At 31.5% G+C, this 18,477-nt stretch overlaps 2 protein-coding genes across 3 annotated transcripts; one reads left to right on the plus strand and one right to left on the minus strand.

Annotated features, from left to right (window-relative positions):
* The first annotated feature begins 4,554 nt into the window (after nt 1–4,554).
* LOC100820065 (probable glycosyltransferase At5g25310) lies at nt 4,555–11,569 on the plus strand. The gene is made up of 4 exons (XM_003545407.5): nt 4,555–5,122; nt 5,347–5,528; nt 9,185–9,536; nt 10,584–11,569. Exons 1-4 carry the CDS (start codon nt 4,874–4,876, stop codon nt 11,250–11,252), a joined length of 1,452 nt encoding a protein of 483 aa, XP_003545455.1. The 5' UTR covers nt 4,555–4,873; the 3' UTR covers nt 11,253–11,569.
* Nucleotides 11,570–11,692: 123 nt separating this feature from the next.
* On the minus strand, nt 11,693–17,424 carry LOC100820595 (ACT domain-containing protein ACR2). Of its 2 annotated transcripts, XM_041008819.1 has the most exons (9): nt 17,257–17,424; nt 16,108–16,163; nt 15,698–15,769; nt 15,527–15,578; nt 15,036–15,150; nt 14,864–14,931; nt 13,333–14,034; nt 12,486–12,590; nt 11,693–12,245 (listed from the first exon to the last, which is right to left on the minus strand). In XM_041008819.1, the coding sequence occupies exons 3-9, from the start codon at nt 15,766–15,768 to the stop codon at nt 11,907–11,909; spliced, it is 1,452 nt and encodes a 483-aa protein (XP_040864753.1). In that variant the 5' UTR covers nt 15,769; nt 16,108–16,163; nt 17,257–17,424; the 3' UTR covers nt 11,693–11,906. The 2 variants fall into 2 exon arrangements, with proteins under 2 accessions (XP_040864753.1, XP_025981340.2); XM_026125555.2 differs by lacking the exon at nt 16,108–16,163.
* Nucleotides 17,425–18,477: the final 1,053 nt, after the last annotated feature.

Below are 18,477 nucleotides of genomic sequence, written 5' to 3' on the forward strand. Positions count from 1 at the left end.
AGCTAGAGCTTAGCTACACACACCATCTAAAAACTAAGCTCACCTCCTTGAGAAGCTTCCTTGAGAAGCTAGAGCTTAGCTACACACACCCATCTAAAAACTAAGCTCACCTCCTTGACAAAATACATGAAAATACAAAAAAAAGTCCCTACTACAAAGACTACTCAAAATGCCCTGAAATACAAGGCTTTTATACTACTAGAATGGTCAAAATACAAGGCCCAAAAGAAGGAAAAACCTATTCTAATATTTACAAAGAAGAGTGGATCCAACCTTGACCCATGGGCTCAAAAATCTACCCTAAGGTTCCTGAGAACCCTAGGGCATTCTTTAGTAGCTCTAGCCCAAGCCTCTTGGAGTCTTCTATCCAATACCCTTGGGGGTAGGATTGCATCAGAATGTTTATTATGATGCAAAGTTAAAAAAGTTTTAGCATACAAACCATCTAATTTTAATTTATATAAACCATCACAAAGAACATTAGTACCAATGAGATGATTATGCTTAAATAAACTGAAACATCCATTACCAAAACTAAAAGAGTATCTAGTAACATCAAGTTTAAATAATGAAACTAAATTCCTAGATAATCTAGGTGTATAAATTTTTTTCAGTAAATCTAAATGATGTCTAGTGTCGAGTTTTAAACGATAAGCCTCGACTGCTTCCATTAGAGTTTTCACTCTATTTCCCATGAAGACGAACTTCTCATTTGGACGTATGGTTTAGATTGTAAGGAATCCTTGCATAGTATTAAAAATATGAGTCGTACATCCAGAATCAATCCACCATGTATTATGGGAAATTTCAGTTAAGTTTAATTCAAAACATACAAGAACATTAAACTCACATTTCTTTTTGAACTAAGACTTACGCTTTGGGCAATCCTTTTGGAAGTGTCTAGATTTCCCACATAAATGACAATTATTACTTTTTGATGCCTTCTTCTGGATTTGCACAGGACCGTCATTGATCTTTAATGATCCTTTGCCTTTATCATGCTTCTTTACAAATTTTTTTCTAGCTCTCTGTCTCGTTTATTCCTAACCTAACATAATGTGCAATTCTTGCACATTTCATATATCTTTCATGGTATTATACCTCATTTGGAACGGGTCATACTCAGACATTAATAAGTTTAGAATAATTTGAATAACAAAGTTCTCATTCACAGTCATTCCCAAGGTCTTAAGTCTTGTTACAATATTTGTCATCTCAATGACATGTTCATGCATAGTACATGAGCCATCAAACTTCATGGTGGTTAGTGTACTCATTAATGTCCCAGCAAGAGACTTATCAGTTTTTGAGAGTACTCTCCCACTAATCTCATAAACACTTTAGCATTATCGGTCTTAGAGAAAGTTGTCTTAATACTGTCTGCAAAAGTCGTTTTCATGAACATTAGATTGAGTTTGTTAGATCTTTCTCAAGCTTTATAATAGGCTTTCTCTTCATTGTTACTAGCATTAGTAATAGTAGCAAGCTTCTCTTTCAATATAGCAAGATCAAGATCCAAAACATCGAGATGTTTTGGATTCCTCCTCCGTTGCAATCCCTTCGATGCCACCCAGGTTCCTCCTCTTCTCTTTAATTTTGTTAGTATTTGAAGTGAGTATCTGGTCTCCTTAAAGTTCTCTTCTTTATCCCTCTTGTTGGGTTTCTTCTCCTATTTATAGAGGCTTGGAAACATTTTTTTTATCACAATTATAATTATTTAAATTATCTTCTTATGGCAATGACGACAACTACCATTGCTACCACTTGTGGCTAGGAGTAGGCAGGTAGCTGAACCAGGGGAGGCAATGTTAGTATGGAGCAATAAAGAAGAGAAAGAAATAAAGGGAAGAAAAAAAAAGACACAAAGTTTAACGTGGTTCAGCACATAATGTATGTGCCTACGTCCACGGCTACATTAGGAGAACTTTTTATTACTTGCACATAAAAGCTTACAAGGTGTCTCTATATATAACACTAATGAGACACAAGTTTTTACAAACCAAGCGATGTGGGACTAAGACCACACAAATTTTACATACCAAGCGATGTGAGACAAAGGAACTAAGACCACAAACTCTAACAGACAGTTCAGTGAAGTAGGCGTAGGGTGGCAGAGCAGGGCTCAAAATAGGGGATCAAACCGTGGAGAACCATCTTGACCCATTTTGCTTTTCATTTCTCATGTTTTTTATTCAATATATTATTTTATGGAATTTTAAAGATATTATCAAAGTATATTTTTTTATTATTGTTATAATTTCTTGATCAATGTAACTTGCATTGGACTATTATTTGAATCTGATTGGATTGAACACAACTTAGAATTAGATTGTGCCAAAAGCGTCTAAATGCTTCTTTCTTTCTCTTCTTCTTATTAAAGTCTGGTTTTGTTCCAAGTTAAATCAAATCAAATTCTAAAAGTGCTGACGTGATTTTTTTAATTGGGTTTTAATCTCATCTATGAATATTTTTTAATTATAATCTAAGTGCTGACATTAATTGTTTTCATTTCTCATTATACAAGTTTTCTCATTTTTGAAACATTTCCTATATATACATTAAAATATACCTTAAACCTTTATTATTATCCAAACAATTAGTATATATTAATATTTTAAAATAGAAAAATTCAACTATATATTAATACATTACATAGTCATTAATATATATATATATATATATATATATATATATATATATATATATATATATATATTATTCTGAGATAAATATCAATTTTACGTGTGAAGGACATCCAGAATGTAACTTGGCACATATTAACCGACCTAAGAATAATAAGCTGCGACAAATTCAAGGCCTTACTATTATCCAATTTTATGACAACCCTCAAGGATTCGGGATTCCAATGCAAATACTTATGACACGAGACTATTAGTTCTCTCGTTACAAACTGAATCACATCACACTCCCAAAATTTTCTTTCTTTCTCTCATCTTACTTAATTCTCTCTATGTAACGCTAACAAATCACATCATGTGTTCTACACCATAACAACAACGTTGTCTATAAAATCTTTGATTTATCTTTAAATATTATTTCAAATAAATTATTTGAAATTTAAATGTATATTTAGAAAGTAATTGTTTTTAATCATATGTAAATATATAATCATTTTTATTATGTAGTATAACCTTTTTTTATAAAGGTTATGGAGTGCAAAGACATATAAATAATAAATTAATCTCAATTAGGCTGCCACCCCAAAACCTACCAATCATCTGTAACACACCTAAAGCAAATAACATGGGGGACTAGACCAAAATTCAAGGGGAAAAGATACCCAAAAAATCTAAAGGAAGGAAGGTCATTCCTATCTTGGAAGAAGTTTTCCTGTATGAAGGAAGAAATTAAATCCCACCAAATAAAAGGAAACCGATTATTAGTCTTTATAATTTATAAATGTGTGAGCAAATAAAGTCCATTGCATCGTACGACACAGTGATATATAATTTTTTATTTATTAAAATGTCAATGAACAAAATGAGATGCTTTAAAAGTAGCAATGACCACTTAATTGTTTTTATATATAATTTTATTTTAATTAAATAATGTAAATTAAGAATTTTTATTTAGTTAATAATATTAAATTTGTTAAAAAATTATTATTTTTTTAAATCATCCTTAAAATTAATATAATTTTTTTATCAGATTTTTTATTTAATTAATGTGTAGAACGAGAATAATAGAAAGAATATATCTTATGAATATATCGTTAATTCTTAAAAAAACAAAGAATATTTTTTTATTTACAGTATTTATTTTTTATTGACTTAAATATTATATTTAATAATTAATTTTTTTTAGTATGAAAATTAATATAGGAGACAATTATGAAAGAATCTTATAAAAAGATACAAAAATATAAAAGTTCTTATATAAAAGGATAAAGATAATATAAAAGTAAAATATTAATCTTAAATACGAATGTTAGCGATATACTATTAATATAGTATTTATATAATTAGATATTTTCCTTAAAAAATATTTGTTATGCATTTATTAAATATAATTATTTATAATAAATTATAAATTAAAAAGATTTAATTATTAATTTAATCCTTATACAGAATAATTTTTACATTTTAGTCCATGCCCTTAAAACTACAGGTTTTAATTCCTATTGATATATTTAGTCTGTTTAAGTTCTTTTAATCCCTGTGTATAAATTAAAAATGAATTTTTAATCTCTACAATTTAATTCCTATTGATATATTTAGTCTGTTTAAGTTCTTTTAATCCCTATGTATAAATTAAAAATGAATTTTTAATCTCTGCAATTTTAGATGACAATAACTTAAACAGATTATAAGTGTATGCGTAACTACTAAAAATCGAATAAAAAGTGTTGTACATCACATGTAAGAACTAAAACAAATAATGTATGGACTAAAACTTAAAGGGTGTACAAGTATAGGAGGCAGATAGATAATTAAAAAGTTATTTTTAAGTTTTAATACAATTTTACAAATTTAAATTATATTTTGTTATTTATATTTAAATAATTTCAAATAACTATTCCTAGCGATTCTATCATATTCGAGCGAACAAGATGACTTCCTATGAAAGTTACATTGACAAAAATAAAATCACAAGCAACGTTTTTATTGGTAAGTGATATTAATACATTAATTAACAAAATGAAGTATAAAACATTTATTAATTAAAATCATCAAACATATATAATAAGAGACATGCGGCTCAACAAGCTCACACAAACGCTCTGTGAATCTGCATCACTTCACTCTCACTCTCTGAACCGAGTGTGACCGTTTCCTTTCATTTTCTCACATTTTCTCGAGAAAAAAAAAAAAAAAACGAATCTCACCAAACCAAACGCTCCTACCTCTCTTGAATGGAGATTCCACGTAAATATCACTTCTCTCCAATTCTCTCGCTGATTCTACTTTCCTTAATCATTGTCGTGCTGGTGCTGCGTTCACGTCAGTTACTGGAATTCGCGCCAATCGCCACCGGTTCAAAACCTCCGTATTCCGTTCCTCTGGATCGTCTCCGAACGAAGCTCTCCGGCGAGAATCCGCTCCACGCCGTCGGAAACTCCGGTGAACTTCGCCGGAACAAATTCCGCAACCGAACTGCTACGGTAAGTTCTACTGTTTTTTATTTTATTTCTCTCTGTCTCTTCCGTTGATTTTGTTTCGACGAGTTAATTAATTTCCGAGCGTTTAGAAACAGCAGATTCTGCTGCGTTAATTTGGATTCTGTTTTTCTTTTTAGTGTTTGCTTTTTTCTCTGATTATGTGAGAAAGAATCGAAGTGAATAAGTGAATTGATTATTAATTATGAGTAAATTTTGAGTGTGAACAGAGGAAGGTAGGAAAACTAGAACAAAGACTCGCGGCGGCGAGAGCTGCGATGCGGAAGGTTGCGTCGGAATCTGAAGATGAGAGAGGCAATCTCAGTGTGGCAAACACCGCGCGTGACGGCGACGGCGACCACCGCTACGTCCCTGCCGGAGCTATCTATCGTAACGCCCGCTTGTTTTATCGGTAACACCTCCCGCCACCTATCTCATATTGAAATCTTAGATTTAGAGAGAATAAAAAAATGTTAAGTAATATAAATACATAAAATCATAAAAAGAGAAAAATAATAAGAATAGAGAATATATAATAGGTGAAAATGTCCGCCTGTCACCACTCTTTCGAAACCTAAACATGAAGATACGAATAAAATATTTTATACTGATAAAAAATATACACTTCAACTTATACACTGGGGAATTGGTGATTCATCCTTTGCGTTTTTAGCTTCTAGTTTCTTCTTTTTTTCCTTTTCTTTCTTAATATACAAAAAATAATCTTGAATTACATTGTACTGATCTTAAACTATTATATTATTAATCCAGCAAATAAAGAAAGCTATTATATCATTAATATTAACTTTTACAATAGTTATTAAAAAAATCAAACGCAAAATTTGATCTTATTAGTTGTTTGTGTAAAAAAGTGTATCAAAATTAAATTTCTATAAAAAAATAATTAATGCATTGGTTAATTCAAAGGATTGTTTTTTTTATAAAGTAATAGTTATACTTTAAATTTCCATTACAAGAGAAACTCATGTTTAATTGTGTTTCGAAATGGGATATCTATAAAAATCATCATCATTATTATTTAAACAGATTTTGTCTTCTTTAAAAATAAAATATAAATAATAGAGTACAATAATAAATATAAAGAATTAAAATTAAAAATATTATAATTTAGTTTACGCATGCATATTTTTTTATCATAATTTCAATAATTAATTAAAATAAACTCTTGTACTTTTAATCCTAAAAATAAACTCATGCACTATTCATCAAAATTCAAGAGCTTGTCACTGCTTTGCTTACAAGTCACCGCCACCGTAACATGTTTATGCCACGAAAGAGATGTTTATCTTTTTTTCAAAAAGAAAAAAAAATCTATAATAATATGATCTTTTCTTCCAATATACGATAAGGAAGTGCCGAGTGCGTTAGTATTGATTCATTGGCTTCGTAGTTTCACACTCATCCTTGTGAATCATGAAAAAGGATAGAGAAGAAATCAATTATCATCATACTCTTCTGCAAAAAGCTCCTTTGCTATGACTGAACCTTTTTTTATTATTGCAACACTCTAGCAGTGGTAGAGGTGACTGGTATCCCCCTATTTCCATGATTCATATAAGTCTTCCATTATAAGAAAGAAAGGGGAAGGGGGTCTTCCATTATATAAAGTCTTAAAGTGTTTCTTACTTAACCGGTCTAAACATATTGGCAATGTAATGTTGGAAGCTTAGTAGCCATCATTGCAGATGTAGACTGGTCCCAACACCTTGTTTTCTATTCATTAATTTCAATAATCAACCAATCAACACCTTTAAAGGATGATCAGGGTGAACCATTATTGGGGGTATATATAATTAGGCTTTGTACATTAAAATAGTTTTTAAAAATATACATAAAATAACATCTAAAAAAATTAAAATAACATCTATTCCTTAATTTGTGTGCTTCTAATTTCTATTATCACCATTGTTATTTTCATTTCAAAAATATATTTATTAGGAGTGCATTAGAGCCACGTGATTCTAAATTTTAATGCTCAAGAGTGCACACAAAAAATTGGAAACCTTTTCGTATGAGGATTAATTAGTAATTGTGTAATAATTGAAAACAAAAGTGAATATCACAACATTGGAAAATGATGGTGACTAAATATTTTATTACGTTTTTTTATTAATAATAATATTTTATTCGGGTTAATTTCATTGCTCATATAATATTGTTATTCTTATTTCTTAGAATAATTTTTCATAATGTTTTTTTTTTTGCAATACCTTTTTTTATACATCTCGCTATCATATTATTACACTTCTCTTTTTTCTATTCTTATCTCTTATTATAAAATTATTAAGAGAAATTTATGAATATTATTACTATTGCACGAATACCTTTGCCACAACAGAAAGACTAAAATGTCTCACTAAATTTTTATTTTGTGATTTTTTAATTATTAAAAAAATATATAACTAATTTTTTTTACCTTCGCATCCCAGATTCACTGGGTGTAGTTAAAATATCAAATAATTAGGATTTTCTCTTCCCAAAAGGACCATGCATGTTTTATCATTTCATTAGAAAGAAAATCATTCGCAGTTTAATTATTATTTTTATTCAAAAAAGGAAGAGTCAAACTTTCATACTATAGAATTCTCAACAACTTACTCACATTACTGAACCAAATGAATTAAACTTCATTCGTATTCATATTTAATTTTGATATGAGATTTTTTTGGCTAACATTTGTCGTTATCATAGACATTACGTACATTGAGGTTTCTCACATGAGATTTTTGTTAACTAATATTTATCATCCTAAATATTTACAAAATATTGAAATACATTTTACTTTTTAAGATATTGAATGGTTGCTTTATTTAATTATTTTATTACCCTACGTTTCGATCATGTTATGTTTGAATTCGATTTATTCTTCCCAAACATACCACACACCACACGTTTCCACTGATTTCTGCCCCATATGTTTGAGCTTTCTAATGATCAAAATGTTCCAAACAATTAATGAGTCACAATTAATACACATGGTTGATCACTAGTGCATAATCTCCTGATTATAAGATTTTTTTAAAAAATTTGTTTGTTTTTCTATAATATTTTTTTGATATTTAGATATATTAATTATTTTTTTCTATACTAATTCCTTATTTAATTATTCTCTCATAAAATATTAATAAGAATCAATTAAGTGGATTGAGAGATAAAAAAATATAATTTTAAAATGATAATATAATTAATTGACAGATTTAATGTGATCATCTAAATTAATTATTTTTTTTAAAATGAATTAATTGAAAATGTTTTATAATTGAAAACGGTGAGAGTATAATTTTGTTTTTAATATGTCAAATGAAGTTTTTAAATAAAGATGGAACAGTAGAGAAGTGCAACTCTAGCGACTCGAAATCCTCCAGCTCAACGGCGAGCCAAGTATCAAACCAAAACAACCACCTCCTCACCTTGTTGGTTCCAATCATCCATACATATTAATTTTATCCTCTAATTAACAATATATATAAATATATATATATATATATATATATATATATATATATATATATATACATATATATCAACCGATTGATAATATACTTTTCTTTAATTAAATCCTGCTGGTCATTTAGTGTTATTTTAATTCATTAATTAATGACCCTAAGAAAAGATTCAGATATTTGGACACTTATATTATAAGCACCCTATTAATAATTCTTACCTCTATTTATTTCTATTTTCTTGTCCTAATACATTATCAATCATATTAATAATATATTTCTCATTTTTTTTTTATCTCTTTCGGATCGAGGTGTAGACAGTTTTTGGTGTTCAATTATATCTTTCCCCTTTAGGAAAATGATTCTTTGACACAATCTAGCCATTTATAGCTTGAGAAATAAGAAGGCCAAAACTATACAAGTGATTGATATAATGGCTAATATAATGTAACAAAAAGACAAAAATACAGAAAAATGACAGGAGTTAACAAAGTGTTTGTATTTTTTAGTGTCCAAAAATCAGGACTCGATTTTTAATAAATATCTTGGGTCGAGTACGTAAAATATACTTAAAAGTTTTTAAATTATTATTCTTGTTACACAGGAGCTACTTGGAGATGGAGAAAATATTCAAGGTGTACGTATACCCAGACGGTGACCTACCAATCGCTCACGATGGCCCGTGCAAGGACATATACTCAATCGAAGGGAGGTTCCTCCATGAGATGGAACACGGCGCGGGGAGGTTTAGGACTAACGACCCCAATGCTGCTCACGTTTACTTCTTGCCATTCAGTGTCACTTGGATGGTCAAGTACCTTTATACTCCACTCTCATTCAACGTCACTCCTTTAAAGCAGTTTGTCTCCGACTATGTGAGAGTAATTTCTACAAGGCACCCCTTCTGGAATATAACTCATGGTGCCGACCACTTCATGCTTGCCTGTCATGATTGGGTTAGTTAGTTCAAGTCCCTTTATTCTCGTATTGGTGCTTTTACTTGAGTTGTTATACCTTTTTTTATTTTCCTTTGGGAGAAATTATTAACTCATCTGATCACTTTTCATATGACAAGTTATTAACTTTTTTCAACGGTTAAAAAACGTGATTACATGTTATATACAGTACAGACTAATTGAGATCGATCACATAATTCCAGAGCATACTGTAATTTATCTATGTTAATGGTATAATTGAATCATGTGATTGCACACGGCACTAGCCATGCATTTGTTAAATTTTGTTTCCGGCTCGAAATGTCGAAGTGAACAACTTGTTACCAACTGTGGTTGTTTAAGCATGGAAGACCTTAGACATTTCTAATTAAGGAGAAATTATAGCATATATGGACAGCAGCGTGTGCACGAAAAGCTTTGGAAAATAGGCAAAGGGTGGTCCTCTAGTAATTAAGGTATTGGCGCGTAATGCGTTTCCAGTGTTTCCAATACGGAAGATAGACTTTGGAAAAGCCTGTTAGTCATAACCCAACAAACTTTGGAATACCAAGAATTTTGTACAAAAAATAAAGTGAACAACTCGCTAAATTTGAATAAGAGCTATGATATTTTAATTCCATAAATTTTCAAACATCTAGTTAACACTATTTTTCTTTTCTTTTTCATATCTTTTTTTTATCAGATGATATCATTTATAACAAGAATAATAATACATAAATATTTTATTATTTTAAACATTCCTTCAAATGTTTTTTTATTTTTCTCTTTCTATTAAATCATAAATTCTATCATATTTATATTTTTTTATCTTTTTAGGTGTCAAAATAGTATATTGAGTTGTTCACCTAGAGAGAGAGAAAATAAAATAAAAAAATAAATATTATAGGATTTATGATACATAGAACGAAAAAGATTCAGAGAAATGAGAGATATGTAGTTATCTATACTTTTTCTGTTTCATCTTCCTCTGACTAGGTAGGTATGTAACAGTTCCTTGCTTTTTTTGTGTTTGAAATAACTTGTTTTCTGTACCCTGATTTTCTGCAGGGTCCTCATGCATCACAGGGCAATCCCTTCCTCTACAACACCTCAATTCGTGTCTTGTGCAACGCCAACACTTCAGAGGGCTTCAACCCTCGAAAGGACGTGTCCTTACCAGAAATCCACCTCTACGGAGGTGAAGTGTCCCCCAAACTCCTCTCACCCCCACCCGACACCGCCCCCCGCCGCTACCTCGCCTTCTTCTCCGGCGGTTTGCATGGTCCAATCCGCCCCGCCCTCCTCCGCCACTGGAAAAACGACAACGACGATGATATTCGCGTCTACGAGTACCTCCCCAAAGACCTAGACTACTACTCCTTCATGCTCAACTCCAAGTTCTGTCTCTGTCCAAGCGGGCACGAAGTGGCCAGCCCCAGAATCGTGGAGGCAATTTACGCCGAATGCGTGCCCGTGATCCTGTCTGAGTATTATGTGTTGCCCTTTAGTGATGTGCTGCAATGGGAGGCGTTTTCAGTGCAGGTGGATGTTTCAGATATTCCTAGACTGAAAGAGATTCTTAGTGCAATTTCTGAAGATAAGTATCGGAAGCTCAAGGAGGGAGTGAAGGCTGTGAGGGGACATTTTACACTGAATCGCCCTGCCAAGAGATTTGATGTATTTCACATGATCTTGCACTCTATATGGTTAAGGAGACTAAACATCAAACTCAGATAGACGTTTCCCAATTCCTGCCCCGAAATCTTTACTCACATTTCTGGCCTTGAAATAGGAATCCCATGGATTTGATTTGAAGATAAAATGTATTTTCCAACCTCCTATAGTTTTAATTTATACGTACTCCATTTTTTCAAAATAGAGATACTAGTATTGATAATTTTTTTAAAGTCTACACGAACTCATTCAATTATTGACCTAAAAATTGACTATATCAATATCTGTAGACTTAATGTGTAGCCATGCCATTAGACAATTCAGTTAATATGGATAAATTTGGCGGTATTCTCCAAAATTTAAAAATTTTGGTACTGAAATTTTGTTTTCCTTTCTCTTTTAATTTTTCTCAATGTATCCATTTAAATATTGAGTAAATTTTTTTTTACCAAAATTCTTAAATTCGTCTTGGTACTAATACTATAGTAGCTCTCTCTGAAATATGCAGGGGAAGAACAATATAATAAATTATTTTATTTACAACCCTAGCGAATAGTGCTGATAACTGGAAGTATTCAGAACTTCTTGATACAGCCTAGGCTACTATCGTACATACATTCATCCACATCCACATAACTAAGTGAAATTGAGCTAAACTACAACTACTCATACATGCGTGTAATAACTACGTAAATTGGATTAATCTACACTTGACTTTCATAGAATGAAGCCATGAGAAAAACGTTCAATCCGAGATCTTAGCATGCCTCCAAATGAAAGAGGGGCCTGTTTAGGTGAGTTTGGTTTTCTTCTGTTAGTATCATTCTTGACATGAAGAGTGGCGATTGGACCCATTTCCTTCTTCACTGAGTTGCTGAAATATTCAATGTCTACCTCGTTCCCTGATATGTCCCTCACATAGAAAGCGTTCACCGATTTCTCTCCGTGAGTTTCTACGTCTGCTCGAACGACGACGAGGCCGTTCTCTCGGAGAACTCTGGTTATGTCTGAGAGCAATCCAACTCTGTTGTCTGCACACAACTCTAGCCTAATCCCCTGCACATGTCAAGTTAAGGGAAAGCATGTGTAAGTTAATGCCTTAGACCAATATGCTTAATTTAATTAATTGATGGTAAAAATGGAGTTTAATTTAATTTACTAGTGACAAAAATGCAATTTTTGTCAGTAATATTAGTGACAGAAAAATTTTAGTTACGAAATTTTAAAAATTTCATGTAAATTGATTCCTCACTGAAATTAATTGTGCCGATCGATATGCTTAATTTAGTTAATTACCTCACAAACCCGGCGTTCTATGGCTGCCTCTAAGCATTTCATTACTCTTTCCTTCTCGCTTGCAGTATCTAAAGCACATCCGTCTACGTGCCTGATAAAATACTCCTGTAAATCCATGAAACTAATTAATTCATCATAGTAAATGAGGAATTAATACTATATTCTTTACATAAAAAACATATAAAAACTAGTCTAATTAAAACATGGACGTACGCATCTCACGTTAAACTTCTGAAAATTAAAGCTAGAGTATGTTAAATGAGAAATTTGTTACAATTAAATATTTAAGGAGTTTAGCATAATATGTTATTAGTCTAATAATAATTATAACTCAACCTCTGATATCAACCAGAGCTTTTAAATGTACTATGATTTTTCCTTTGTTTTGCATGAACAATTGGGTGGGAAAATTCTCTAGTTTACTGTCAAAAAACATTGTAAAAGCATATATGTTCACAATGTAATCTAAATAATTACTATTAAAACCAGATAAGAAGGGGAAAAGGTTCAACCATATATTTATATAAAAGATGATTTTTCACCTAAATGGAGAATTATAAAGGACTATCACATGTTGATGGTGTCAAATGTGAATGAATCTTTGTGACACATTCAAAATTTTCATAATATTAAACAAGAATTAATAACACTCGATTGAGTGTCATGTAGAGATTAATTAAGATTCATCCTACCTACTAATTTCTCCAAATGGAATGTGTACATTCACAGCAAAAGGAAGAAAAATTGATCGTTGAGTGATAAAAAAAAACAGATATAGACACACACAAATGTTTGCTGAGTTTAAAAGTTAGGATGCTGTAATTAAAATTAGTCAATTTATACATACCTGACATGCATAACCTGCATGGGAAGTGATGGAAGCATGGAAAATCACGTACTGCATGTCCGTTAACGTGCAAACGGTATCAAACATGAGCCTAGGACGATCCTTACACTCAATGCTGACAATTGAATACCCCTTTTGTTCACAACTTTCAACTGAGACCATCCTTTTTCTTCCCTTCTTCTCTTTGGGGGAGGAGGGGGTCTCAAAGTCCCTAACTGAGAGCATAAGCTGGTGCAGCCTGCGTTCCACGGTGGTCATTTGGCCTTCTCCTCCGAGAAGTTCCGAGGTCTTAACGTCCGGGTGGTTCGCGCCACCACCGCCATTAGGGTTGGTGGTGGCGCGAAGCACCGTGGTTAAGTGGTCCTCTATGGAGGCTAACCGCGAGGGGTCATCGATGGCAGTGTCAGTGGATTGATCAGAAATGTAAGCCACGCATGCGAGCCGCGCATTGTGACTCCATGCGTGGGCTTCGACAATGTTGCAATGGAGGTCAGCTAGGGCTGCGGAGATCTCCGAAAAGAGGCCCGGTCGGTCGGCACCGGTCATTTCGATGGCCGTGTGTTGATCATTAGGGTTAGGAAGCAGTGGGAGAAGTCTTTTGGAATAGGTCTTGTAGTTGGTCATTGTTGTGAACACCGAATTGTTGTTGTTGTTGTTGCTGTGTTGTTGTGATGGTGAAGAAGCTCTTGATCTTCCTATGGCCTGCATGCACGCTTTTCAGATTTACCCTCTACCATTTCTATGTAAGAAGAGAACGCGGAATTACTCAGAAAAAAAAGGCTTTTTCATTCTTTCTCTCAATACCTACACTTAACCCCTTTTTTTTTAATAGAAGTACAAAGCTTAACCTAGATGTAGTTTTCTAGTATTTTTAATGTTGCCCGAAAATAAAAATGTAACTTGAAATAAATAATTTTCAAATGTAGCATAGATTTATTTTTTTTAACACAATTAGAGATGTCAAAATGAACTAATTCAATCCAACCCTATTAGTTAAAACACTGGTTGGATTAATTCATTTTAACATTAAATTTAAATTTTTAAACTCAATCCAATCCTAGGGTTGCAACAAGTTGAATTGGATTAGTCCACTAATTTTATTTGAAAAAAAAAGAAATAAAAAGTTTTAAGAATAATAAGTAACTCATAAGTTGACCCATAAAATAAATAAATATGAATAATATAATTAAATATAATATCACCATCATAAAAATATTATATCTAATAATAATTATTTAGTTTATAAACTAATTATTTTAATCAACCAATTGATAAAAAATATAAAAGACAAAAGTTTAACTTGACAGGTTAACCCAATTACCCAATCTTGTTCGCTCCATTGAGGTAGCAGATTATGTGAATTGGGTTATTCTAAATTACTAATTGAAGGGTTAATTAAATCAAAATCCATTTTAGTGGTTAAATAAGTTGACGCATTGGATTCAGTCTATATTTATCCCAACATTAGCAAGCCGTAGCCCCATGATAACGGAAATTCCATGTTGTTTTGGTTGTTGAGAAATTACAGTACCTGTTGAATGTCGTTAATTACTTTCTGGTCGGTTAGTTTATTGCCATTTTCATCTCTGACATGAAACACTGCAATTGGAAGATACCGGAAATTTTAGGCCCATATATACATACATCTTAATTTAATTTGAAAATGTAAAATTGATCATTGAAGAGATTTTATTAGTGCGCACCATCCATGAACCAACCAGCATCAGACGAAATAAAGCTTTTGCAGATTTGAAGGTTCATGTCTGTCAAAATTTGCACCACTTCTAAAAGGAGACCCTGCTTGTTAACGCTATCTACCTGAAATGAAACAGTGATACATTTTTCAAAACCATGGCCTTGTTAATTAGCCAATACAAATTAATTAGCAAGATTTTAAAAATATAATCTTTAACCATAATTGAAACCAAGATTTTAAATTATAGTCATGATCACATTTTTATTGTGTTCTTTCATATTATCAGAAATTACAAAGGAATGCAGCTGTTGCGGTCTCAATTGTGATCATACTTGATAGCAACATCAAGACTTTTGAGGTTTAAATGTGACGGCATCAATCACATTCGTCATCAAATTTTTTGTAATATCAAGAATCCAACAAAACCGGAAGCCCAATGTAAAACCTTGGTAATTATTAGAACAAATCTGTTTTGATATAGTATTGTAAGGTATGTACCTTCACCACCGTGCATCCTTCCATGCTTTCATTGTCAACGCAGACTCGGCAACTACGTGACAAAACAAAACAAATTAACGTGTGTGAGTTGCATAGAAGATTCATTTTTTTTATTAAACATCAAACAAAATTAAAATCTAATTAGACGATTTTGAATGAAGAATTACTTACGGTGGACCATGTATTCTTTCTGGGAGAGTATCGAACTCAGGATCAAAGTAAGGCATACAAACGCTATTCATGCTGAAAAAAGAAGGGCACAAAGAACACTCAATAATTCTTTAGAAAATGCTAATATTGTGGAAATTTTGAACGGGAGCGAGAGAAGTGGAATGGGGGGCTTTAATTGATAGCTTAGATTGTAAGATAAATATATATGACACCCATTCATAGCTCATGGCAATAACCAACAAAGCAGTGACAACTAAGCACGTGCATGAAATTAAAAAAAAAAAAAAAAGGTAGTCAAATTTTACAAAGCTAGCGCAACAAGAGTGAATTCGTAGATCAACATTTTAAACGTTGTGCCTAAATTGTAGAAGATAGTAGAAAGTAGGAAATATTTCGTTGTCTAAGAGCACCTTTATATTTATGGAAGTTTTTGGTTTCTAATTTTGGCGGGAAGTGAATTGATAACCTGAATACAGATACGAAGATAAATCATATTTAGTCTATACATGGTCGTTATAGAGTCTTACAAATTATGAACTGTTATATAGATAGATAAATATTCTCATGAAGTTTATTGTAAAATGAAAAACATTAAACTTTTTTTCTATCTTTAATTACTTGATTTAGTTATGGTTTTCATTAAGTTTATTACTTACAATTTTAATCACGGATATAATATTTTTTTATTTTAATCCGTGCTTTACTGGAATTGGTGATGTAAAAAAAAACGTATAAAGAGATAAGTTAGGAAAATATATAATTAAAAAGAGATAAAATGTAGTTTACCTTATAATGTATGCTCATATACAAAATTATAAAATTATTGATTTATAATTAACGATTAATTATAATTCTAAACGGTATTATTTAAACTTAAATTTTATCGCGCACTTTAAAATTAAGGAGACACATCCTTTCATATAGAGTAAAACAAAAGTTATTATCTACGTACACGCGCATAATTCTAATATTTGTTGAAGAGCTTCTCGCATGCTTTCCTTTTCCTTCCATATAACAATGTATATATGTAATAACTTAGTCTTTTTGCTGCGTAAAAAATAGTACATATTTACTTTTTTGCTATCTGCCCCAACTGTTTAATTATCATGCAACTTCAATTAAATTGTGGGCCCCTTAACTTAATAAGAATTAATAGTAATTGCATATTCTGAAATTCACGCGGGTAAATCAAAAAGCCAAATTGTCACTATAATGCTATATTAACGGAAAGTGGCTGCAATAAAAAAGGCACACCCAAACAAAGCCATGGAAATTTAGTTCAGCCACTTAATTAACTTCAAGTGATTGTGACAGTAATTACGTGTGTTTCATACAAGATTAATTATAGAAAATTATTTTTCAAAATTACTATTAAACTAAATTGAAAACATTATTTATTTAAAATAAACTAATTCAAATATGTTTTAAAACTTTATTGGAAAGTGATAAACTTATAGTGACGATTATGTTTAAGAAAATATTATTACAACCAACATTATGGGTTTTAGAAGAATGTGAAGATTAAGAAGAAGAAAACAAAAAAAGAGCAATAAGCTTACATGGAAAAAGAAGAGGGGGCTTGACAAGCCCAGCTTTATGAGCTTATTATGAAAACCTAGAAATGCCCAGAATAGAGAGAATTTCCCTCTCTCTCGAAAACAATTAAATGTATATCACGATCAAAATTAATGACATGCAAGCTCTTTATATATTGGGTACGTAGGAAGACATTATTAATTTGGTGTGTCCCCTTGCCATTGCCAATGTTTTTTTTAAGGAAAAAACTAAGTTATACAAAATATGTGGAAGACAATTAATAAATCATAGAAAAATGACGCAAATAAAAGGAAACCTCCAAAAGTCAAACTGAGTTATCTCAATTTTTTCCTCTGAATCATGTCATAAGTTTCCACAAATTTCTCTTCATATGTTTGAGCTTCCAAAATAATTAACAAATTTCACAAATATTTGAGTGATCCGTAAGCAAGCTACCCCCTTTGTCCCTTTTGTGGCAATTAAACACACGATTGACAAGTGCATATAATATGAGGAAAATGTTTCGCAATTCTCATGTTTTTGTTTGTTGCAAACTTTGAGAAGTTCCTATTCTAAAAACCTACGAAGTCTCACAACTTCAGTTTTGATATATGCATATTTTCTTTTGCAAACCAGAAGGTCTTCAACTTCGTATTTTCCTTACCCAGAATAGATCATGTTCATGTTAAAAAGTACTCTTAATGTCCTATTTATTTCAGTAAGTCACGTTTTTTTTTTATTATGCAACAATTTCCTAATACGAGATGAATATCATGAAATGTGTTCATATTAATACTATTGGGTTATGCTTCCCATCACGATACGCCAGCAGCTAGTCAACAATGAGATCGTTATCATGGATCCAATTAATTTGATATGATAATCATTATCCAGCCAGTTATGTGTTTGTGTGAGAGAGAGAGACAATGCAAGGTTAAATTTATAATTGACTGGTGCAGTTGGCAGTATTTAACTTGAAAACTGAAACCTTTGAGGTTCAAGTAACGTCAGGAAACTAGTAAAAAGAAATTATAAAGTTCATTATATTGATGAATCATTAGCGAAAATAGTAAGAATTTCATTTAATAAGTTTACGGTAGAGTTTTTTTGTAGTTATTATTTCACGGTAGAAACTAGAGAGTAACGCGCTTGAGTAGTTGAGTACTAGAACAAAACTTGATTTGATGATGATTATTAGCTCTTTCTCATATCTTTTGATATTTAAGTTTATTGTGCATAGACTA

The sequence above is a fragment of the Glycine max genome, chromosome 14, assembly GCF_000004515.6.
Source record: "Glycine max cultivar Williams 82 chromosome 14, Glycine_max_v4.0, whole genome shotgun sequence".
In the NCBI taxonomy this organism is placed as follows: Eukaryota; Viridiplantae; Streptophyta; class Magnoliopsida; order Fabales; family Fabaceae; genus Glycine; species Glycine max.

Excerpts from the sequence above, each read along its gene's own strand:
- LOC100820065 (XM_003545407.5), top strand. The coding sequence starts at position 4,874 with ATGGAGATTCCACGTAAATATCACTTCTCTCCAATTCTCTCGCTGATT. Across the intron at positions 5,123-5,346 it reads TCCGCAACCGAACTGCTACG|AGGAAGGTAGGAAAACTAGA; the intron begins GTAAGTTCTACT and ends GAGTGTGAACAG. Across the intron at positions 9,537-10,583 it reads TGCTTGCCTGTCATGATTGG|GGTCCTCATGCATCACAGGG; the intron begins GTTAGTTAGTTC and ends GATTTTCTGCAG.
- LOC100820595 (XM_026125555.2), bottom strand. The coding sequence starts at position 15,768 with ATGAATAGCGTTTGTATGCCTTACTTTGATCCTGAGTTCGATACTCTC. Across the intron at positions 15,579-15,697 it reads GAAAGAATACATGGTCCACC|TTGCCGAGTCTGCGTTGACA; the intron begins GTAAGTAATTCT and ends TTTGTCACGTAG. Across the intron at positions 12,246-12,485 it reads TAGAACGCCGGGTTTGTGAG|GGGATTAGGCTAGAGTTGTG; the intron begins GTAATTAACTAA and ends TGACATGTGCAG.